Source organism: Euprymna scolopes, chromosome 19, assembly GCF_053919585.1.
Source record: "Euprymna scolopes isolate OS-2025 chromosome 19, ASM5391958v1, whole genome shotgun sequence".
In the NCBI taxonomy this organism is placed as follows: domain Eukaryota; kingdom Metazoa; phylum Mollusca; class Cephalopoda; order Sepiida; family Sepiolidae; genus Euprymna; species Euprymna scolopes.
Window position 1 is genome coordinate 47,689,730 of NC_136500.1, and position 27,034 is coordinate 47,716,763.

Sequence of the window (27,034 nt, forward strand, 5' to 3'; positions counted from 1 at the left end):
TATCAAGTAAGATCTTTGACTTACTTGCAGTTTCATCAAATACTTTTGTATGCAAAATCCGATCCCTCTGATGAGAAGGACAGTATTTCTTCGAAACTCCGCGGATTAAGAACTATCCACTTATTAAGTGTTTCCTTTTCAGATTAAATATGTTTTTAACTCTATTTCAAAGTGTTTTTTAACATGTTTTATTAACTGTTTGCTCTTACTATAAGCTCTATCTCCTATTTGGTTTTATCGAGCTTTTACATCTGGTTGAGATTTCTTTATAAATATTAATTCTTTAATATTTATAATATACTTTAGTTTTACCATCTTGGATCATTTTGGTAAATTTAATTGTAATTTATATTTTATATATATATATATATATATATATATATATATATATATATATTAATATATATATATATATATATATATTAATGTTTTTACTTATTACTTGTATATATTATCTATTTTTTATACTTACTGGCTCTCATATCGTATTAAATTCTATACTAGGTCTACTTAGTAGTTGGTTATTCCCCAGCATATGTGCTGTTTCTTTCACTTGTCTTACTCTCCACCGTTCTTCTGTGTCTATAATTTTTACTTCATCCTATAATGGTAGATGGTTTCCCTTTTCTTTCCAGATATGGTTAGCTATACCTGACTTTTCAATCTCTCCACATACTATGGCTTTTTGATGTTCTTCTAACCATACCTTCAGTGGACGACACGTCTCACCTTTGTATAGTTTTCCACATTTACATTGGATTTCATATACACATTTCTTGATCATGATTTTTTTCTGTAGGGGACTTGACTCTCACAAGCTGTTTCCAGAGAGTTGAATCACTCCTGAATATTGTCCTGATGTCATATGGATTACATATTTGTTGAAGTTGTTCAGACAAGCCCTTCATATATGATATACAAACTGTGGTGAGTTTTTAGTGATGTCCTTTTGTGTTTGGTCCAGATTTCTTGGAGCTGATGTCATGCTCTCTGGATAGTTGTTTCAGTGGAGGTTTTCTCTTAAACTGTCCATCTCCTCTTGATATGCACTGATGTTACTGCATATTGCTTTTGCTTAGTGTTGTAAGCAACAGACGATTCCTTTCTTTACATTATATGGATGGTGGGAGTTGAAGTTTAGGTATTGTCCAGTGAAAGTTGGCTTTCGGTATACAGATGACATAAACCCCTGACCAGTGCGGGTTATCAGCACATCTAGGAACAATAATTTATTACGTTCTTTTCCCATTGTGAATTGTATAGTTGAACAGATCAAGTTCACATGATCTAGTAATGTTTGAACATCTTCCTGATGGTGCCAGAGTATGAACGTGTCATCCACATATCACAACCACATTGTTGGCTTTAGTGGTGTTGATCCTAATGCCATTTCCTCAAAGTATTCCATAACCAATCCTTATCTCAAAAATTCAGAAACGTCAAAAAAGAAAATATATTCATATGATTCAAAACCGAAACTTATGAAGAATTCTTGGTAAAATTATTTATTACAAGAAATGAAAGGTTGTAACAATTAAACAACAATCACTCGGAAAGAAAAAAATTGTAAGCGTGACCCAAAAAATAACACGCTATCGTATTAATATATAGATATTGCTGTTAATATATGCGCACGCCATCACTACACACATTGGAAAGTAGAACTAATCTGGTCTTCCACCTACATACAGCATCTTGATAGTCTCAAACAGTCATACATATGGTACTGGCCAGGATCAGCATTGCTTAACTTTGGTTATCTGAACAAACATGAAATGTTAACATGATTATGCATACTGGACCCACTTTGGTAATGTCTATTGCAATTTATTAATGCTAGCAAGATCCGTGGAAATTCCACAGTGGCATTTTTTATATGTAATATATTGCTGTTGGACATTCTGTGGATATTCAGCGTGAATGGAGATCCTGTGATATTATTGTAGCCCCTTTTGTTAAAACCGAAAAAGTATTTTCCTAAGTAATTTGGTTAATGTAGCATCGTGATATATCCTTACAGGAGTCTGTGACATATTTTCATTATAATGACGCCTGGCACAAACGGAAACCCCATGATATCATTATACCATTTTTATACAGAACAGATACCTCTCTTTGATCCTAATCAGAAAACCAAGAAAGTATATTTCAGTTTCACACACGACCCAAATGCAACATCATTCTTTTTATCTATTTTTTTTACATTGTGTCTTTGGTGATTGGGAGATCCTATTTATTATAAAGGAGGCTAATGCAGGCAAGGGTAGGATCATTGCATTTGACATTTCAAAGGCGTTCAACAGAATGTGGCATCCTAGTCTTCTACATAAATCTCGAAGTTATGGCATTGGTGGTAAAGTTCTTGACATTGTTAAGTCTTTTTTAATATATATATATAATAATAATCACGTCGACACACCGGTTCTCGTCAGATCACCGAAGTTAAGCAACATTGAGCCTGGTTAGTACCAGATGAGTGATCATTTGGGAATTCTAGACGCTGTATGTACTCTCCGCTTATCTTGGCATTTGTTTCCAGTCGTCCTGTACATACACTTCACTTGCCACTGGTATTTAACAATGTCGACTCAAGAGAGGTGTGGTTGGAGATTGCGTACCTCCTGCCACAAAAATTTCACGCGCAGGCACCCCTCCATGGTTATCCATAGTCTGTTAAAGACTGAAGGAGCCTCTGTTATGTATATAAGATGAATGGTCTTGATCTAGAACTATGTACATTGTTTGTCTCCATTTACATTGGATGACGTTGTAAAAAAGATACCAACAGCCAATTAAACAGGTGGAAGAGATCTGGAAAATCCTGTATGACGTCATAACTGATGAAGTAATATATATCTTATCTGTTACTTTATGATTATAATATATATTATGTAAATATTTATTATTTTAAAACTATATATACATATTTCAAAGACGAACCAGCAGTTTCATTGTATTGAACCAGCCATCTGTGAGATTCTGTTTATATACGGAAGGGAGGGTTGGCAGGAAGGGGAATGCAGAGCGCTTGTAAACAGAATCTTTTAGCGTCGTTTACTCAGGACTATCTTTACAACAGGTTAATCGGTGTTTTTCTCTATTTATTTCCCGTTTGTTTTGCTTTTCCAACAATGCTGATGAGCTGTATTGATTTCATATCAGCCACAGATGGCTGGTTCAATACAATGAAACTGCTGGTTCGTCTTTGGAGTATGTATTATAATATAGTTTTGAAATAAATATTTGTATTTTCAGCTCTCACATTCACGATCAAACACTTTCTTTGATTTCTTTTCATTACTTCCTGACACACACACATCTCTATATATATATATATATATAGATAGATAGATGTTGTTTGGTTTGTTTTGGTTTTAGCGATATGTTTTGAATGAATTCAATTATTTACGAAAGTGCATTTTTACCTAAACGCGAGTTGGGAATAATTTTCCCGTTAACCAATTTGGTACCCCTACATGGGGAGCGGTATCCACTGACACGTGTTTTGTCGTCTACGACTCATCAGAGTGGCTGAATCTAGCGAGATTCGAAATCGGGACCCCATGGTAATGAGCCTAAACCCCTTACCTCTCACCCATCTTGTATGACTGTCTGGATATATCGTGATTTACTTAGATGTTGTTTGTTTTGGTTTTAGCGGTATGTTTTGAATGAATTCAATTATTTATGAAAGTGCATTTTTACCTAAATGCAAGTTGGGAATAATTTTCCCTTCAACCAATTTGGTACCCCTACATGGGGAGCGGTATATATATTATTTTTAAAATATAATTATACACTGAAATGTGTTTCGGTATCTACGACTCATCAGAGTGGCTGAATTATATTTTTAAAATAATATATAATTTACTTGAAAGGGGATGATGTCATAAAGGATGAATGAAAGTTGCCAAAACATGTATGCTTGTTTGAAAGCAGCTACAGCAGGAGAAGAAATAGCAACACCGTAATGTGTGTTTGAGTCACGTTTGCTGCTGCTTTATCAACCAATTGCAAAGTTAAAGAAATTATATATTTAATAATATATACACTAAATACTGCCCCGGGTGATCTAATGTGTGTGTGTGTATATATATATATATATATATATTCAAAGAAAAATGTCTGTTTTTTTTTCTGACGAATATACGTAAGGAAAAATTCAATATTAACATAAAAATATTGAGTGTTGTACATAAACAAAATACGTCTGCAAAATGTACTTAAGTTTTGGTATGTTGAAAAAACTGATTGTTAAGATAAATAAAACCTTGGATCTTGGAATATAGTTAAATTGTTATCGATTTATATTTATATATATATATATGTATTGTGGGAACATGATGAGAACTAGCAGCAAACCGGATGTTAACGCATCCACCATGAGAGACAAAATGAAAAATCGTCTTTTGCACATGGCTCCACGCATCGCTTCCGCTTGGGAAGATTATCGACCAATGGCAGAGCTCCGCGCCTTAAATAAACACCTCAAATATCACAGTCGCTGGGAGCCAGTTTGCCACTATAAAAATGAGGGATTTGAGGGAACCGAAAGGAGGGAAGAGAGATTCGCCCTGCTGCGTCAGTGAACGCATGGACAGATTCTCCCACCCGACTTAAAGAGATGAAGAAGAAAAAGAAATAAGGCACCAGTGAACTGAAGCCAACTACGCTCTCATGTTATAGGCCAAACGCCTTCAATTCTAAACAATGCTTAATTCACACAACCAAAGAAGAGGGGAGGAAAAAGAAGATGAAGACGCCGGGCTGCTAGCTGCTGATGAAAAAGTCACTTGCTTTCCAGTTACAAGCCAGGACACGCATCACCGACAGCAGGATGACCGGCCTACCCTAACCCTCTCCATCGTCCAAAAGATAAGTTACATTTTACGAACATTCATTCTTTGTCAATTCATACATACCTATAAACAGTTTACGAACATTCATCCCTTGTCAATTCATACATACCTACAAACACTTTACGAACATTCATTCCTTGTTAAATCACATTCCATCCTACGAACACTTTGCCTCTCCTAATACAAATTGTTGGTAGTAAATAAAGTCGGTTCTCAACCTTCAATATTCGTCTGTCTTTATATGGAGTCAGAATCTACACACTTCCAACGTTATTCATTTCATGTATTCTTGGTTGTGGCCTCTATGGCATCCTTTCCCCTCCCCCTAATCCTTTTTATAAATACCGAGGCCATAGTATAGAAGGAAATTTAAGTTTACAAAATGGATGAGTTTGGAAATTCAAAGAAATTCAAAGTGGAAATATTAATATTAAAATAAATATTTATAGAGTAATCCTAATCAGATGAAAGTACTCCATATTTGGGATAGAGCATAGGTATAAACTGGAAAATTTTTAATTTTTCAAAAACAATATAGGTTAGAAATTAAAAACACCAATATTCGACACAAGATGAAAATTTCCTTACTCTTTAGAGTTTTAAAGAATTGCTTTTCTCCTCAGAGCTAACATGGTTAGCAAAATGAGCAGTAATAAGCTGACTATAATTTTGCTGGTCAGCACATAAATTAAAAACTTTAAAATATGAGGGAAGTGATTTTCTTCCTTTTTTTTTTTTTTTTTTTTTTTTAAATAATATAGAGATATATAAGGCAAAACAAACAATCCTATCTGGTTTGGCAAGTAGTAAATGAGATATCTGGGCGTAAACGACCTGCCAAAGCTAAGTTAAAAGCAAACACTCCGGAAAATGTATGTTCGAAATGGAAAGCACATTTTGAAAAGCTACTCAGAAACAAACCAGAAGTGACAGACCAACCAATTCAGCCGATTTTTGTACAGGAACTCGATATTGAGAAGGGTGATTTTACAATGGGGGAACTTCTAAATATACTAAAGAAGACCAAGAATCGTAAAGCTGCAGGCTTAGATTACATACCTCCTGAAGTATGGAAGACAGGTGGTTTCAATGACATACTTCTTAATTCATGCAATTCTGTATATAATCCAAAAATTATTAATATATGGAGGGAAGGATGCATACTTCCCTTCTCCAAGAAGGGTGACCTAAGCATACCAAGCAACTACAGAGGAATAACACTCACTCCAATTGCAGCAAAAATCTACAATGCCATGCTTCTCAACTGTATCCAACCAAAGATCGAAGAAGTGCTCAGGAAGAACCAAAATGGATTTAGAAAGAATCGCTCTACTACTAGTCAAATACTTACTGTTAGGAGACTGATTGAAGGAGTCAAAGCAAAAAAATCTAAGCGATATCAAAACCCCTTCAGCAACTTCATTGCCACCAGGATGCAAGATTTTTATGTTACTGGCATAAATACTTGTTTTATGTTGGCAAAAGCGTGTTGATTCTGATGGTACTTATTTCAATCAATAAATTTTTGTTTGAACTGAGATATGTTCCTCTGAATTTAAAAGTTATAAGCACAAGAACTTTCTTGTCAACCTGAGATATCTTGCTTATGTTTTTTAGCCTGAATTTTAATATGCTCAGATAAATTAAATTTCAGAAATTGTTCACATATGTTAATGTCAGAATAAGATGACTTAATGTGTAAGCTTCAAAATTTTTTATAATCGAGCATTCATATATTATTTTCACAAAATCAAGACAAACACTTGTTGCTATCACTCCGATGTTTGTTGCCTTGATTTTGTGAAAATAATATAATTCATTTTATTTATAAAATAGTTATTGACAGTCACATGTTTTGCCGTGTCTATATACTTTACCAGGGCTCAAACACTAAACTATAGTGACTATGATCAGGTTTGCATACTCTTATGCTACGGAGCTCTGGTTGAAATTATGTTTTTTTTTTTTTAGTTTTTTTTTACACAGGCATCACCACATTATCAAGGCCAAGAGGCCACTCAAGGATAAGGGTTAAAGAGTGTACAGTAGAAATTGGAAAATATAGTAATCATTAGTAATGAAAATTCGGTAAATTTGTTAACTTATATGGAACGGCTCATCAAAAACTTATTTACGTTAGACTTGAAGACAACCATATTGTACTCAGCTGGAAAGCAGGAAAACGGAAGACAATTCCACAGGCGTGCAGTTCTAAGAAAGAAGCTTTGTTCAGATAAAGAGTAGGGGGAATTATTGATAGTGTTTTCATCTAGACGAGTGTTTCTTGTGAAAGTTTTGGGAGGGGGGACCATAGACTGAAGCTCAGTCGAACACTTTCCATGAAAATAACGATACATCAGAAACAAGCTCGTAACATCTCTTCTGTGAGATAGAGGTTGCGGGGAAGAGAAAAGGACATTTACTACGAAGCTACAAAGTCTATTTTGAACTCTATCAAGGCAGGACAAGTTCTTTCTAGCAGCTCCTGCCCAGATGTGGCAACAGTATTCCATCCTTGGACGTACCTGGCTCTTATATAGATAGAGAATTGTGTTCCATATTTATTGCTTTAAAGTAATATCAATTTTTTAAAAATTTCAGTGATGTGCAGATTGTGTGATGAAAGGAAAGGAACATTAGCACATATTATATTAGAATGCCCTATGCTAGCTCAGTATCATCGTAAATTGGAGACGTAGCAAAGTCACTCAGGTCCTATACTGGAATATGTGCAAACTCTATGAATTGGACCACAACGAGAAGTATTATGAGCATAAATCAGAACTGGTACAGGAAAACAACAATGTCAAACTTCTTTAGAACATGCGCATACAAACTGATAAGATCCTTGAACATTCCAAACCTGACATAATTTTTCTAAACAAAAATAAGAGAAGTTGCTCAATCATTGCATAGCCTGTCCTTTCCACACCAGAGTGCAAGAGAACATGAAAAAATAAATATCAAAATCTAAAATGGGAATTAGTCTATGGAAATGTAAAGAATGTCAGGGTGATTTCCATAGTAATTAGAAACGCTTAGGATGATAACGAAAAGCCACCATAAATGGCTTAAACAGATTGACAAGACAATTTCTTTTCAAATTCTGCAAAAAGCTTGCCTGTTAGGAATAGTGACAGTTTTAAGGTACAGTTTGAATGTCTAAAGTCAATGGAATTGACCTGATGTGCAAAGAAAAGAAATCCAACTGAAGACATCTAAAAGTTGAGACTACTATGGAGAAGGAGAAGAAAAATAATGTCGAAGCAAAGAGACTTATTGTTTTAGTTATGGTATATTACAGTTTATAAATTTTTCAATGAATGAGCAGTGTTATTGGTTGTGACCCAACGGGTCACTGGTATGTCTAGTATATATCTTTTATTTATTTCATGACTGATAGTACTGGAGGTTATTTAACCTAAAAAAACAAAAAAATAATTCCTTAAAATAAAGAACAACACAATAAAAAAATACTTATTTATCTTGATAATTTTATTTTGGAAATCACCCCCCCCCCCGCCCTTCCTTAAAAACAGAGAAATTTAAAACAATAAATTAATCGAATGAATTATATTGAATATTAAAAAAATACCTGAACACTGACAGATAGAAAAGCATCAGATTTAATGATGCAATCCTTCATTTTTTTTAAATATATATATAAAGAAAACATAAAAAAAAGTAAAAGGTAATTTGTGTTCAAATAATTGATTTATCCAGACTTGTATTCAAAGATCGATTTCGGTACATTCCACACAGTCCTAAATGCTGAAATGAACAAAAAAGGGGGAAAAATTAATATATATATATATATATATATATAGAGAGAGAGAGAGAGAGATAAATAACTGAAAATTTGAAATACTTTCAGATTACAGACTGTATAACATTGTAAAATCAAAATTCATATAAATATTAGTATCAATAATAAATCAATAATATGTGAAGATCATTCTGATCATACAGCTAATTTGCGACAATGCAAAGAGGTCAAAGCCACATTGCAACGTGAACTAAGAAAGATGAAAAACCAATGGTGAATGAATATAACGGTGCAGATCCAAAAGGCATTTGACACAAAGAATTCAAAGAAATTTTATGGACTCCTAAGTATTTGGTTCTTCTACCTCTTCAATATCTCCCCTGATGTCGAAAGATGGTTCTGCTGTCATTAAGGATCCAGAGAATATCTTGAAAAGATGGCAAGAGCACTTTACTGATGTGTTTCACAATCCCTCAGCAGTAGATGCTGATGCAATTGATAGCCTACCACAATGTGATATCATATTCAGAATGGATCGTTTGCCTAGTCTGGTTGAGGTGCAGTTGGCTATCGCACAAGTCAGTAGTGGCAAGGCACCGGGTAGAACTTCTTAAGATTGGTGGTGTGAATATTGCTAATGCTATCCTTTGTTTTGTTGAGGAAATCTGGGAAGGTGCTCCTGTTCCACAGGATTGGATTGATGGTGTCTTAGTGACCTTGTTTAAAGGAAAGAGACTGAAGAATGTTTGTGACCACTACCATGGGATTATGCTTTTGCAAGCTGCTGGGAAAGTTCTCCCATGCCTTCTATTAAACAGGTTACTGGAGAATGTTTGTCCTAATGCTATTCCAGAGTCACAAAGTGGCTTTAGGTCTGGCAGAGGAACTATGGATATGATTTTTTCAGCCTGGCAAGTCCCGGAGAAATGCATTGAACAACAGATACCACTGTATCAAGTGTTTGTGGATCTAACTAAAGCATTTGACACCGTCAATAGGGATGCTCTCTGATTAATCTTACAGAAAGTAGGATGTCCTCCAACCTTTGTTAGAATATTCAAGGAACTGCACAGGGACATGAAAGCTCGAGTCTCATTTAACAGAAAATTGTGCCAGTAGACAATAATGTCAAACAAGGTGATATTCCTGCCCTTACTCTTTTCTCTATATATTTTGCTGCTCTACTTGCTCATGCATTTTGGGATTGCGATAAGGGTGTCATGTAAAAGTTTCGAACCGCAGATTGCATTTTTAATCTTAGAAGATTTAATGCCAGAACCAAGCTGCATCATGTCTTGGTCAAGGAGTTACTGTATGCAGACGATGTTGTTTTTTGTCGCACATTGAGACTGATATGCAGCATATAATGGATAGCTTGCTGACTCCTGCACTGCCTTTGGTCTGAGGATCAGTCTATCTAAAACAAAGGTGATGTTCACTCCTGCGCCGAGCCAGTTATACGTGGTTTTGTTTTATTTGTATTTATTTATCGTCTTTATTTGTCTTTTTTTTTTTTTGTCAGCCTTATCTTAACTAAAGCTGAAATTCGTTATCCCCCCCCCTCCTTATAAGCAAAATATTGTTTCACTCTTATATTCCAACTAGCGGGAATAAAAGCCTATGAAAAACAAATCCCTGAAGTTTAAGAAACCTGGACTTATTTTCTTTCCACACTAGAAGATACGACTTTATTTAAGTGATATACTTAATATCTACAATTACTATAAACTCGCTTGTATTGAATATGTGGCTTCCTTGCTATCTTTAACAAACCACGGAATATAGTTTGCCTTACTTTCAATTATATATGTACCTTAAATATACAGTGATCTTAGATACGTCACTATGACTTCCTGAATAAATACACAATGCTTTGTGCCTGACCTTATTGACTGTGGTTAACTACAAATTCCGACGTGCCACGTAGTCTTATTATGGTAGAAACACCCCTCTCTTGCATGCTACGTATATCCAATATATTCATTTCCTCCAAAACGACTGCCATTGTCTTATTTGTATGTTAAATAAATAAAAAATAAAAAAAAATGAATTTTTTTTTTCTCTATAACTAAATTTTACTTGACTATAAATTCTAAAAATTAATTCTATTGTATTCTGTAAGTTAATCCTCTCCTAAACACTAAGTCTACCCTACTCCCCAAGCTGCTACTAACACTCATACATTACACACACTTCATATAAAGTCATTCTGTAATGCGTTATCCTAAGTCAACATATAAATAAATTTTAAAAAATTAAAAAAAAAAATTTCTAAATTTAAAGTAAAAATATTAAACCATATCTTTCCAACTAACCTGTTGCAAATATAGTTGGTTCCACTGCATGAACTTTTACTCACCCCCTCCTCCAGTAACAATAGAATAGCAATGTCCCTTAATCACTTTAAGGAGTGTAATTTCTCAGTAGACATAACATTTACATACTAACCCAGTAACATTAACTACCACGCGGGGTTGCAGAAATACCTGGATTAGGACCCAGGTGCGGGGTAAACCCTCTCGGTGCTAATGGACTCATAGATCTTCCCAAGTCATCTGTCTAGGAGAAGGAAAACTCTGAAGCTAAACCTAAGGGGAGGGAGGCCCCTCCATTCTTGGATGACATCCTTCCTAGAGCTGGTGACTTGAACAAATTACCTAAACTGCTTAAGGAGTAGATAAGCACTGTCTATTGCCCAGCTCCCATACGCCTTCTTTGCCTATTAGCCAGGCGTAGAGGTCGAAGCACAGGGATTCGACAGAAACACTCAGTGGTCGATCTTGTTTCCTAACTAGGGCAATGAACGCTGATTTCTCTCTCCTGATACGTCCCATCCCCCTCTAAACTGGCCAGTTGGGAGAGCTTGAACATCATAATGCCAGTACAAGTAGATTGGGTTGAACATCGTCTGATGGGTTGAGGGTACCGGATTGACAGTTCCTGGCTGCTGTTCCCGACTGGTAGTACAGGAACCTAACTCTTTGGTATCGCTTAGAGCGGCTGCTCCATCAACAGTTGAATAATATCGGGATGTTTGTAGTGCCATGTCGCACATGGAAAGGGATCCTGCACTCATCCCTGGTGGGCAATCCTGAGGCCAAAGTCCTAGTAGATGGAAGGTCAGCTGATGATCTATTTGTGTTGCATGCCTGGTGGACGATCAAGACTTTATGTGCTTTAGACTTAACATGCAACATAATATAAGTCACTTTTATTTTCTCTACTGCTTTCCCTCGACCCAGGACTGTACCCTAATAAACAAAGTCTCTGACAGCATAGATACAGCACTTTCCCTTGACGCTAGCGCACAAGTTCATGTATTTGGTGACTTCAGTGTCCACCACAGTAACTGGCTTGGATTCTCTAATTACACAGATGCAGTTAGTGCCACAACACATAGCTTCTCTATATCTCATTCTCTATCACAGACGGTTACGTTTCCAACCTGTTTCCCTGACCAGCAAGAGCAACATGCATCACTTTTAGATCTGTTTCTGACCACAGTTCCTGATGATTGTGTTACAAATGCCTACAGCCCACTTGGGAATGCTGATCATGTAGTGATAATAGTTGAAATCACCCTAAACTCTAGAGCCAAAATGGAAGAGGCATTGCTCAAAACAATAAGATATTATAAAAAGGCCGACTGGGAAGTCATCAGGGATCTCATTAGAGACGCCCCATGGCAAAATATCTTCTCACTTCCTGCTGAACAGTGCGCAAATGAGACCACTGAATGGTTCAAAACAGCAATTGAAGCATATGTCCTTACGCGGAAATTTTATAGCAAGCCCCACTCTCCCCAATGGTTTACTTCCACATGTGCAGCTGCCATCACGCAAAGGCAGCACGCGTACCACAGATTTAACCAACATAAATCCAGTTCAAACAGACAGAAGTATATAGAAGCTAGAAGTAACTGTAAGAAAGAAATAGCGACAGCTAAGAGAGAATTTACTGAAACCACCCAAAAACGCATCAAAGCTCAGAAATTAGGAACCCATGACTTCTGGAAAATCAACAACAGTGTAGTAAATAATGGACACTCAACAATTCCCTCACTATCCAACAATCATGAGGTTGTTTGCTCTGCAACTGAGAAGGCTAACATGCTTGCCAGATGGTTTGCCTCCAACTCCACACTAGACCCTGCTAACCACCCTCTCCCAGACTTTCCTTTGCGGACAGATGCCACACTTGACCCCTTCTCAGGTGCATGCCATTATAAAAAATCTTGACACTGCAAAAGCATCTGGACCTGATCTCATCTTGGCTATTAAAAAAGTGCTTTGCCGAAGTAGCTCCAATCCTCTCCAAACTTTACAACAAATGCCTTAATGAATCTTGCTTTTCTGACTGCTGGAAAACTGCTTCTGTGGTACCAGTTTTCAAGAATTCTGGCGAAAGAACTGACCCAGCAAATTACCGCCCCATTAGCCTCCTCCCACTTTTTGCCAAAATATTTGAGTCCATAATTAACCAAGCTCTAGTTCATCACCTTACAGATGCTAAACTTCTTACCAACCAACAATATGGATTTAGGCAAGCTCGTTCCACAGCAGGCATTCTAACTGTAATCTCCAAGCATATATGCCATTCAGTTGACAAAGCAGGGGAGGGTAGAGTGGTAGCTCTAGATATATCTAAGGCTTTTGACAGGGTATGGCACAAAGCTTTTCTCAGGAAAATCAGATCATACGGTATCACTGGAAGAATACTTAACATAATTAAATCCTTCTTAGATAAGAGAAAAATCCAGGTTGTCCTTGATGGCCATACATCTAAACAATATGATATAAATGCGGGAGTGCCTCAGGGGTCTATCCTTGAACCTCTATTATTCCTAATATTCATAAATGACCTCCCTGACAAAATTGTCTCTGAGATGGGTATATATGCTGATGACACCACGCTCTATAACAGACACGACAGGAAAACAAATGAACACATATCTAAAGAAATGGCAGAAACACTAGAGGATGACCTCCAATCTGTAGTGGAATGGGGACAAAAATGGATGGTCACATTCAATGCTGCCAAGACTAAACTTGTTTCCTTCAATAACTACAAGAAACCTTCTCTACCACCAATAGCAATGGCCAAAGACTCTTTATCGGAAAGCACATCTTTTAAACTCCTCAGCCTAATGTTCACAGGAAACAGGAGTTGGAAAAATTACATTGAGAGCATTGCCAGGACCGCTGCGAAAAAGGTTGGTTCTCTATCGCGCTAGAAAGCTACTGACCCCTGAAAGTATCCTGTACCTCTATAAGGCCACCATTCGCCCATGTATGGAGTATTGTTGTCATATTTGGGCTGGTGCATCTGCTACTAGTCTCTCACTCCTAGACAAGGTTCAAAAGAGAGTCGCCAATCTAATAGGTCCTGAACTATCATCCAAACTTCAGCCTTCATCCCATCGACGCAATGTAGCATCTCTCTGCCTGTTCTACAAGTACTTTAATGGTGTATGTTCGGACAAGCTGAAACCACTTGTACCCCCTCTATGTAAATACCCCCGACAAACCCGACAAGCAGCTAAATCCCACCCCTTCACAGTAGAGATCCCTAGATGTAAGAGAGCCTTCTACTCCAGTAGTTTTTTCCCCAGAACCGCTAGACTTTGGAACTCCCTGCCAGGTTCCTGCTTCCCCCAACTGTACTGACATGCAGAAGTTCAAGTATAACGTGAACCAACATCTTGCTGCCCAACTCCCCACCTAGTATCCCTGTAGCCTGTGTCCCTAATAGTAGCCCCTACATCAAAACGGCAATGTGCCTTGTTTGGGGTGAAAATGTAATAAAAAATAAAAATAAAAACATCATGGTCTGTGGTGCTAGACTGGGAGTAGTTGATTCATTTGTGTACCTTGATAGTTCTCTGTCGAGGGATGGCTGTTACGACACTGGAATCCGCAGACGAATTCAGAAGGCATCTGTAGCTTTTGGAAGTTAGGAGAAGAGAATGTGGTCTGATCGTGGCATCACAGACAGGACTAAGATCTGCGTTTACAAGACCTGTGTACTAACAACACTGTTGTATTCATCGGAGACATGGACATTGCATCAAAGGCACATTAAATGGCTTGAACGATTTCCCCAAAAATGCTTGAGACGTATCTTAAACATCAAGTGGCAAGCACAAGTACCCGATACTGAAGTCCTTGTGAGAGCATGTTGCTCTAGTGTTGAGACCCTTGTAATCAGATCTCACATGTGTTGAGTGGGCCACCTGGTTCGAATGAAAGATTGTAGGCTGCCAAAACAAATTTTTTACGGGAAGCTGGAAAATGGCAAGCCTCCTCAACACAAGCCTAGGAAGAGGTTTAGGGGCTCTACAAAGAATAATTTGAAAGTCTTACAAATCAACATCAACACATGAGAAGAACTTACTCTGCAAAGGCTGAAATGGCAAAAGTTTGTACGTGAAATTTGTGATGCTCTCGAGAAAAGAAAGTAGGCCCACAGCAATCTGAAGTGAGGACTTCACAAATGTTTAATTGATGGTCTTAACCATGACACATAGAGCTGGAAATGCAACATTTGTGAACAAGTGCTTTTGTCAAAAGCTGGCTACGTCAACCACCTTAAGTCGCACAAAACTCCTGTTCAGGTCAACTTTGCACCTATTAGTCCGAACCAATAACATGCAGCAAAGTTTGCAAGTCTACTGCTGGTTTAAGAAGACATGTGATTGTTCATAGGAATACCTTTCAACCTCCAGAGGAAGTCAACTCGGTGGAAATTGCTCAATTTGTATGTCACATCTGCTTCAAGATGTGCAAATCTGCAGCAGGAGTGCAGAGTCATCTGAGATGGCATGGACGGCAAGATTGGGAGAACTCAATGTGATAGTGATCATCTGGAAAGATGCAGCAATCATCATCATTATATATACTAAACAATAGAATGCTACATTCTGTATCTGTATATATATATATGTGTGTATGTATGTATGTTTCATTGAAGATCAGAGACAACTCGTTTGTTTCTCTTACAATCCATTTTTTCTTTTTGACAGACTAGTTTCTGAACATTCTGTTCAAGTGTACAAAGAAATTTGCCGTATTTGAGAACGTTTTCCACTTCCATAAGTCATCCTCAGACGAGTGATAAAAAATGAAATAGTGAGTTGATAGGAAAGACGATTAGAATCGTTTATAATACTTAAAATACTTAAAAGCATTTAAGCATACCACCCATTTCATATTGAGCCTAATTAATCATTAGTTTTTTTAATATGGATTAACAAAGCTTCAATAATCGGGAGGTGTAACATCACAGTGTGAGACAACTAAAATGGCAGTGTTTTTTATTAGTATGTCTCCGAATTCAGTTTTGGGGGTGTTGTGTGCTGTGAGGTGCTGATAAATGGAGCTATTTAGGAAAGATAGGTGACATGTTAATCGACGAGAGATGCCAATGTACATGTTATTTTTGGAGACACATTCTCCTATGGGGCATTTAAAGACGTACACAGCATTTCTAGATTTGAACATACTGTCAAATGTGGGGTTATTTTTCATTAATAATTGGTTTGTTTTTAATTTTCTGTAAGCTGAATGTACAAAATGTAAAACGATCTTTTAAATTTTGACCCATTTTTGACCCTCAAAAATTATTTTAAAAGAATGATCCATAAAAAATCCAATCATTTGATGCTCCTAGCGCCACTCTGTGACGTTTAGTTTTGGAAGAGATAGTTTGAAAATATGGATACAGATCAACAGACAAACATATAGGCTTTTATATATTATTTATAATTAAACAATAATTATTCTTTGTAGAGAGCCTTCATATATATATATATATATATATATATATATATATATATATACATACTAGGTGGCCGCCCACCATTATCCAGTTGTACAATACGTTTAAATATGATATTTTAATTCATGCAGATTGCGTATGTATTATTATAGAATCAATCCTTTATTTATTATTATATATTATGAGGAATAATTTGCCCGATGGACTAATTTGTGAAAAAAAAAATAAAATAAAATAAAAAAAATAATAACAATAATGTCGTTCATCAAATTTTATCTGTGTTTGTTTACAATATCACGTCAACTAATATTTTGGGCTTGACGATCTTATACATAGTCTTTCTTCCCTTACAGATAAAAAGAAGAATTTTCACAGGGAAATCTTTGTTACACTGGTCAAGGGAAATAATAAAATTACTTCCCTTTGCTCGTGTAACGTAAAATATTTCCCTGTAAAATTTTTTATCCATAAGAGAAGAAAGACTATTTTCAAGATCGGATTTTTTTGGTTTTTGATGCTTCTCAGATGAATTTCTATACAAGGCATATCTAAGAACACTTCCAGACATATAAATTACCTTTGTGTGAAATTTTCAAAAGATAGGTGTGGCCGTTTCAGAACCTATGAGGAAGGAACACACACACACACACAAAGTGACTTTTATATCATAATATATATATATATATATATATATATATATATATAACTTAAGGCTGTCTTATCTTTTTTGAGTATAACTACTTTTGCGTATCAACATGATATTAGTGTAACACATCCCAGTGAGAGGTGTGGATATGACTTTTTGAGCTTGCTATATTTGTACAGACAATATCATAGATGTGGCAAATGTTGTGATAATGATATCAAATACCATGATTTAAAATGCTTGTTGTACATGTTTGATTCGGTTGCATATGCACTCACCTAGTCAGCATGTGACATGATTATCAAATCGCAAGCTTAGCATATCAGCTGTAATTACCATGCACTCACCGCCATAGGTCTTGAGAAGCTTATGACACAGCCATCTGCACACATAGTCGGCATCTTCATAAAGATCATATACTTCAAAAATACCAGCTCAGCAAAAGGATCTTAGTCACCAACGTTTATATATATGTGCTAGCAGGCCACCTGACATTGCGGGGTCATAAAATATGCTTAAATATGATATTTTATTTTATGCAGATTTTGTATTTATTATGATAGAAACAATTCTTTATTGATTATTATATTGTCCACAAGATATAGTAGTGCCTCCTCCTCACCTGCAGATTCCAATCGTAAAATACACTTAAATATATTTTAATTCATTCAGATTTCATATTTATTATAATTATAGAGCTAAGATCATTATATTGTACCCAATATATAGTAGTGATTTCAAAGGTTTAAAAACACGACTTGTGTGCTATCAGTTAGAATCGAAACCAAAATATATATCTTTCCATCTGAGCTAACAACAGCTAGATGCAAGAACTTTAAAAATTAACCAACTTTACCATACTTTATATATATTTGCATACGGTTAGAAGATACACATTTAGTTGACTTACCTACCAAGTTCCTGTTTTTAAAAAATTTGAGCCTCAGCAGCTATTTTTACAAGCTAAAAACCAAATCGGATTTGCTCCGCAGGTCCAAATCTCCTATATATTTCAAGTTTTAAGTCTGTAGACCAAAAATTGATAGAAGAGTTTGGTAGAAACTGCTCTTCGCACGGACAGACATGGTCACTTATATTTATATATATTTATATGTGTGTGTGTGGGTGTGTGTGTAAATGATCTTGTGTGTGCATGTGCAGAACGGTCTCTAGCAAACTCCTATGTCAATCTTTGGTCTACAGACTTGAAACTTGATATACGGGGTATCTAGATTTGTTGAACAAATTCAATTTAGCAAAGGAGTTGGAATATTTTGGAACATTAAAAAAAGATTATAAATTACATTTGTAAATTTCCGACATCTGGGATGAAAAGAAACTGGTACAGTGTGCACTGTCGGGCTCATTCCTCCGTACTCGGCTGATGTAGTGCGATACATGGGATTCTGCTGCTTTGGATTTCCATAGCCTTGGAAGCAAACTGAAGTAACAGGAAAATAAAATAAAAGTTAAAGAAGTGTAGTAGCTTGCTTGAAGCATTGGTATTCAATAAGTGCGTATATATATATATATATATATATATATATATATATATATATATAGCCAGTAGAGTTTAGTTTCCTAGAAGTACATCCAATGAAACAACATGTGTCTACCAAAATAGTGCTCAATGAGTGAACAGAGCAGGTATATTAATTTTATTTATGCAAACATTAATGGCTACATATGTGCATACATGTTTCTGTAATCACCCACGTTGGGGGATTACGTCCTCAGGCCAAGAATTACCTTATAGCCATTAATGTTTGCATAAATAAAATTAATATACCTGCTCTGTTCACTCATTGAGCACTATTTTGGTAGACACATGTTGTTTCATTGGATGTACTTCTAGGAAACTAAACTCTACTGGCTATATATAAATGCTCCTGCATAGTTGAGCACTTTACTTCGTGTCTTCATAAAACGCAAACATGGAAAGAATTAACTTCGATACGTCACTAAAGAACATCCCCACACCAAATACCAAGGATTATTTACTAAACATAATAATGAAAATGGATGATTTACTCAAAAGGATGAAATGGAAAGCTACCTTTTTTCTATTGGATAAAGATGATAACACCAAGAAAGAGAGATATGGATTTAAAAGCATTAAATCACCACCAGTAATCCCACAATTAGTGCTATTCGAGAAGGATCTCTATTCACTAATTAGAAATTTAGAATTCCACAAAACTAAAAATCAATTCCAAAAAAAACTCGACAATATTGTAAAGGAGATCAACAAGTCACAACATATCCTTGTTAAGGCAGATAAGACCAGAAACTTTTACAAATTAGACAGGGAGAAATATAATGACCTGGTCCAGAAGAATTTGAAAAAAGACTATCACAAGGTAAAAAATAACAACGTAATTGATTTGATAAATAAGGACAGTAAAAAAATCACGGATGAATTACAAATTAGCGATAGAGTAAATAAACTTAGAGAAAACGAAGTGTATATCCTTTTAAAGGATCATAAACCTAGCTTCAACACAAAACCAACAACAAGATTGATTAACCCAACCAGACCCGAAATTTGAAAGATTAGTAAAAGAATATTAGAGAAAATCAATCTAGAATTAAAACGGCAATTCAACCTGAACCTATGGATAAATACGGCGGATCCGGTAAAATGGTTTCTTAACATTGCCAACAAGAAAAAATGTGCCTTTGTGCAATTTGACATTATGGATTACTACCCGTCAATCACAAAGGATCTCTTTGGAAAGGCAATTGAATTTGCCAAGACCTATACCAATGTCTCCGATGAGGATTTGGATATTATTATGAAATGCCGCACAACTGTCCTTGTCTATAATGGGGAACAATGGGCAAAAAATGGGCAAAACAACTTTTTCGGGGTATCAATGGGATCGCTGGACTCTGCAGAGGCAACAGATCTCGTTGGACTTTATATAATTCATAATTTAACGAAAGATAATATTATTGATAGAAGGGACATGGGCATATATCGTGATGATGGGCTCATAATAGTGAAGAATGCTACAAGTGTTAAATGTGATCAGATTAGGAGAGCAATCCATAGGGACATGAAAAATTTTGGCCTAAAAGTAGAAGTTAATGCTAACTTAAAACAGGTTGATTTCCTTGATGTTACTTTAGATCTTGATTTAAATGCTTATAAACCATATATGAAGGATAATGCTAATCCTATTTATATACACCCGCAGTCTAACCATCCACCATCCATTATTAAACATATACCGGTATCTATTGAAAGTAGAATAAGTAACAATTCATCTAATGAAGTAACTTTCAATGATTGCAAAGCTATTTATAATACAGCACTTAAAAATAGTGGGTATAAGGACATAGAGATAAAATATAAAGTAAATAACACTAGCACAAATGGATCTAGAAATCGTGGTAGGAAAATTATTTGGTTCACACCCCCCTTTAACATTATGTTGAAAACAAAACTTGGTGCAAAATTTTTACAACTTATTAATAAGCATTTCCCACCAAATAATATATTACATAAAATATTTAATAAAAATACATTAAAATTAAGTTATAGCTGTAGTGATAATTTGGAAAGGATTATAAAAAAGCATAATGGAAGAATTTTAAAGACGACTAATAGAGAAGGGGAGAATACTAGTGCAAACACTGCGGTGAATAAATGTAACTGTAAAAAGCCTGAGGAATGCCCAATAAAAAATGAATGTCTGACCTCATCGGTGGTATACCAAGCAAGGATATTCCCGGTGGAGAACCCAAGGGACGAAGGATTCTACATAGGGAGTACCCAAATGACTTTCAAAAATAGATTCTATGGACATACACGCTCGATGAATAATCAAACATATGAAAAGGACACTTCCTTATCGTTATATTACTGGAAATTAGTTAGAGAAAATAAAACACCTAGTATAGAATGGAAGATTATTAGGAGGGCCAATACTTGCCACTCATTGAACTCACCATGTCTATTATGCTTATCAGAAAAACTTGAGATAACTAGGTTTAAAGACAGAGAAAAATTATTGAATATTAAACAAGAAACTGCTATATCCTGCAAACATTTCAGAATACACGCACTTAAGGAACTCTAAATAAGGAGACTGGAACTGCTATAAGTACAACTAACCCCCATCAAATAACCCCCCCCACAAAGAGGATGAGTGAGGTCGTAACTATAATCATACCCGTATGGGTTACGTAAGTCACTTAATATTCTACTTCATCGAGCAGTTATGGTATTACTAGCCGAAATAAGTACCTGTATGAAGGTATATTTGAACCAAATGAGTAATAGATCGTTTTGAGTGAAGCTCGTAATAATGTATGCATATGGATATTTTTAGGTGTGTGCATGTATGGATATATGATCTTTATATACCCGGGTAGGGAAAATAATTTATTAATATAAAAAAAAAATAAAAATAAAAAAAAAATTAAAAAAAATGAAGAAATAAATAGATGAAAGAAAGTAAGGAATGAAGGGTGAATGGAAGAAAAGGGAATAAGGGTATTAGAGTGAATAAACAAAGATGAAGGTAAGTACTACAATATATAAGCTTATATACTCGGTTTGTATAACCTAAATACTCTGATTTCTGTCATATGTTATTATATATTATTATTGTATCGTGATACATCTTATGTATATCTGCCTTACCATCGAAAGAATGTTTGTTAAGTATGATGATAACCCTATGAAATTCATGCTGAATTCAATATAAATTTTTACGTAGTGCCAATTTTTACGGTAAAAACCTACAACTTAGGAAAGTGTAACAAGCGGATGGGGCCATGAAACATAACTAGACGTGTGGAATTTGATAGAAAAAGTGAATTTATATAGTAAATGTATTCATGTCTGTTTCTACTTTAGATGTATCATTTGGTGACACGGTACATGTATGCATGTATATATGTATATGTCTATATTTGTGTGAGTTTGTATGTATAAGTGTATTTTATGTATGCATGTATGTTTGTATGTTTATATATATATCTCTGTATCTATATATCTGTGTGTATGTTTGTATGTGGATGTACCTCTGTGTCTATTGTATGTAGATGTATGTATATACATGTATATTTCTGAACTATTAGAATAGGCTGCCTCGTATAGAATTGTTGTAACAATATAGATTACAAAAATGTATGGATGTCCGAATGTTGTTTATATATATGTTATATATATATGTATGTGTGGCTATGTATATATATGTATGTATGTGTGTATGTCTGTTGTGTGTGTATTTATATGTATATGTGTGTAGATGTATATGTATGTATGTATGTATGTATGTATGTATGTATGTGTGTGCATGTGTGTGTGTATATATATATGTGTGTGTATGTGTATATATATATATATATATATATATGTATATATATATATATGTATATATATATATATGCATCCGTCTGTAGTCGGGTAGCATAATATTGCATATACGAAGAGGTTACCACGCTACATAAGTAAAGAAAAACACTATTATTTGTCTCTGTATGTCTGTAATGTGTATGTGTATATATGTGCGGGTGTAGATAAATGTAGAAATTTATAAGTGTATTGATACATGCATATAGGTACATGTGGGGTTTAGATAACTTTCGGGTTTTATATTTATTCATATTTTGTTGGTTTATTTGTTTTAATTAAATTTATTTTTATTCTTATTTATTTTTTATTTTTGTTTTTGTTTTGTTTTATTTACCTTAATGTAATTTTTACTTTATTTCTCCGTAGTTTCAGAATTATTGTCTAGTTTCAGTAAATAAAACAAAGAGCGTTCAGCATGGATTCGCTTTTGAATATATGTATTAATGTGTGTATCTGTGTGTTTGGCGGTGTCTGTATATGTGCGTATTATGTGTGTGTTCCATGTATGTGTGGGTGGAGGTAGATTAAAAGGCACCGGTCAGTACTTGGTTGACCATAGCTAAGTTTATTAACTTACAGACTCTAAGACAAGAAAACTAAAAACTCTCAATTACCCTATGCCATAAAAAGCCAAAAGTTAGGTTGGATGGGGGAAGGGGAAAAGAAAAAAGATGTTTATTATCTTCAAAGACCTCACTCATCCTTTTACCGTTTTTTGTTTTTTTTGACTCCCACCCAGGTTGTATTTTAACTTGATAAACGAAATAGAAAAATGTATTTGGTGGAAATGTCACTTTTGAAGGTAATTCTTGGCCTGAGGACGTAATCCCCCAACGTGGGTGATTACAGAAACATGTATGCACATATGTAGCCATTAATGTTTGCATAAATAAAATTAATATATATATATATATATATATATATATAAAGAGAGAGAGAGGGATGGGAAAGATATCTGAAAGGTAGATGATGAAAATAAAATTGAATAAATATTTATGGATTCATCAAATTCAAACAAGAAATTATAATAATTGATTATTTCATAGATTTTCATCAGGCGATAAACATTATTTTTTTTTGTTTTTTTTTAAATCTTCTTCCTTTGAAGATGGTAATGCTGGGTATGGGGCAGCCAAAACAGCTGCCAACATTGCTCTGCTTTTTATTGAAAATGGCACTGCTTTTGTTAGCGAGCAGTTCAAACAGTTCGCAGACAGTTGGGGTATATGTCTGTGATTTCAGTGCACCCATGTGCCTATTGGGAATAGAATTATTGAGAGAAACTTCAAGACTGTCAAGACCATCGCAGCTAGGAAGAGGTGTATGGTGCCTGAGGTGATCTATTGGTATAATGTCATCCCTAAGGACGACATTTCACCCTATACCGTGCCAGCCGAAGCACTGCACAGGTACCACATCAGGGTGAGAGGCATGGAGACCAGCCCACTGCCCAAGCTGGAGGCGACAAGAGAGAGTATCAAAGAGGGGGATGTCATCTGGGTTAAGAACCCCCGCGGCAAGTGCACCACACGCTACGGAACCAGGCGTGTTACTGCGGTGATCAGCCCGTAATCGGTGCGGATTGATGGGGTGCCCTTTCACATCAAGGATATTCGATCGACATCACAAGTGCAGCCGCCACTCGGCGATGAGAGCGATACTGGATCCAAGACTAGTGAAGCATCATTCTGGGTTACGCCGACTTCATCGGACAGCGACCCTGAGATTAGCAACCTTAGGTTCACCGACCCTGAAACCGAGGATGAAAGAACAGGCAAGGACGAAGCCCCTGGTCCCCCTCTCCCAAGGAGCACCCAAAGAAAAAGGTCGCCATGTCCCTTCCCTCTCTGTGATGATGATATCAGGGGGGAGTGTAGCGAAAATTGTGGGAATGCAGGCTTACCTCTTAAACGACCTCGGTGTGCGCTTTTCCGACGCAGCATCATGATGCTGAAAAGGGTCCAAAATGGTGCCTGTGGCCTTATATAACAATGCAGTCTCACAGAATCTTGTGTGCTCTCGTGTACATATACAAATATGCAAATTTAGAGGACTCTGTCTTTTATAAAAACAGGCCCCTGGAGCAGTTGGGACAGAGGTGAAAACGAGTTTACAGAAAGTACTGATGGATGACGCTGTTGCAATGAGCTGAGGTTTTGTGTACTCTTTTTTTCTTTGCAACAACAGTATGTTTGTAGTGAAGCCAAGACTACTACTATTACTACTACTACTACCATTACAGCCATTTCTCTTTTTCTCTATTCTTCCCTTTTCCATCCTTCCTCCCTTCTTTTCTCTCTATGCGACCAGAGGTTTTAGCCAATCAGGACGGAGGACAGTTCTGGAGGGAAAGAAGGAGATACAAAATATTCGAGTTGTAAAATGGCTACAACCAAGATGGAGAGACAAGCTGTTCCATGAGTCATTACACAAAATGAAAAATCCCGAACTTTCTATGATCCGATACAACTTACAGGTTTACTGTAAACTTGGATGCTGAAACGTATATAAAAACTGTTTCGTTTTTGAAATGTCTTGTTTCTTTGTTATTATTATCCCCAAGTATGTTTCTAGACCGTTCCAACACTCCCATCTTCTTATTAATTTCGGCAACTCCCCAAGAGGGGGACCCGCCGAAATGGTGACCTATCCACCAAAAGTTACATTATAGTAACCACCATATATCTATATAGTGGTTTTCTATGGTGCTGAATTCAAATATACATGTCTTAAGGTGTGAAACTGTACTGTTTGTCCATTTTCACTGGGATTCAGCAAGCTCAAAAGAGGTCACAAATGCCCCAAATTTGCAAAAAAAAAAATGACACTTTTGCCCCATTAATTAGATTTTTCTGAAATTTGGCGAAAATGTGAAGGCAACATTGGCCCTTCACACTTTTCACATTCATCATTTCTTCACTATTTTTTCTAACGTCATCTCACATGCAGCACCAGAGAGGGATGATGCACGCGTGGTTTGTTCCACTGTTATATGTCTTGATTTGCTTTTATTTGTTTGGATCCGTTACACCTCTGCATTGTGTTGCTTCTATAAATTATCTTTACATACACACTTACACCATGTTACATTAATCTGATAGATATTAGACATCAATTCATAAATATTCCCCAAATTTCACTTTCTTTTTTAACGGGTGTTTAGAGGGGATAATGTGGGTACAACCTCCCTTTTGAAAATTCAAATATTTTTCATTTGCATTGAAGAATTGGCCCACATAGTCGATGGGCTTCTTCTATCCACTTTGGTCCTTCAACAGAGTTATCTTCTCCTAGATATATTGCCTTCACCATGGATAAGGAACTCAATCTTCCCCTGCATGGTAACCCTATAAAATATGAAAGAGGCTAACTGCCTCCAATTTCACTTCAGACTCAACACTCCCTCCCAAATTTCCCTACCATACTTGATCATAAAATCAACCCCTTCTCATATTCTCATATTCATAATATCATAAAAAACCTAGACACCTCGAAGGCATGTGGGCCTGAACTCATCCCTACTATACTATTAAAAAAATGCTCCACTGAGGTTGCCCCGGTTCTCTCTAAACTCTTCAACAAATGCCTTACTGAATCTTGCTTTCCTGACTGTGGGAAAATTACTTTTGTTGCACTAGTTTTCAGGAATTCTTGTAAAAGAACTGACCCATTCAATCATCATCCTATTAGCCTTCTTCCTCTTGTCGCGGTGTGCTTACATCATGGTTAATATTTTGCTATGCCGGCAATTTTTTCATGTGTGAACAATCTCATATACACCACCTAGTGGCAAATAACCCTTTTTGTGTCGAACTGAGATGAAAGAAATCTAAATCCAACTCTTTCTCCATTAAAATAAATCGCAGAGACTTTGATTCCAAGCTGAATCGGACATAAACACAATCAATTTACATGTGGTTCTCTCGATTTGGCAGAGAATCAATTCTATTCATTTGTTTAGTTTTGACTTAGAGCGCGCTTGGTGTAACAATGCCTTCTCATATTACAGCGTGTTAGCAGCCAGTCCATGAAGTAGCCTTCCGGGCCTTGGTTCCCCCAGCAGTCTCCCAGTGCCTGCTGCATCTTCCTGCAGTCTTCCAGCACCTGCTGCATCGTCCTGCAGCCTTCCCGTGCCTGCTTCAGCCTTCCAACGCCTGCTGCAGCCTCCTATACCCTTCCAGCACCTGCCACACCTTCCTACAGCCTTCCAGCACCACTTGCAGCCCTCAGCAGCTTACCTATCTTATTTATTTCTTTTTTGTAAATAAAAGGCGATTCTGCATCTTTAAACTGACTTCAGCTTTTTGTCATTCTTCCTTTTTCTTTGCTATTTCTCTTTTTGTCTCTGTGTCTTAATATTTTAGTTGTACGATCAACTGGTTTAATCACCGGTTGCTTCTCTCTGTAACATTATCTTCACTAAAATATTTGACTTCTTAATCAAGCATTAGTCCATCATCCCATAGATACTAAACTTCTTTCATTCTACTGCAGATATTCTAATTGTATTCTCTGAACATATATACTGCATACTGAATAAAGCAGGGGAGGCTAAGTCAATAGTCATAGATATATCTAAGGGATTTAACAAAGTCTGGCATGAAAATCTTTTTATGAAA

The 27,034-nt window shown here is 36.0% G+C and overlaps 1 protein-coding gene across 1 annotated transcript in view; it reads right to left on the minus strand.

Moving 5' to 3' along the window:
• Positions 1-8,467: 8,467 nt before the first annotated feature.
• The window catches only part of LOC145303560 (piercer of microtubule wall 2 protein-like), a 44,392-nt gene continuing 25,825 nt past the window's right edge, over positions 8,468-27,034 (minus strand). Inside the window, exons 3-4 of the mRNA XM_080145073.1 lie at positions 18,352-18,488; positions 8,468-8,630 (exon numbers count right to left, since the gene is read on the minus strand). Coding sequence (XP_080001199.1) covers positions 8,562-8,630; positions 18,352-18,488 — 206 coding nt within the window. The 3' untranslated portion in view covers positions 8,468-8,561. The remainder of the gene's footprint in view (positions 8,631-18,351; positions 18,489-27,034) is intronic.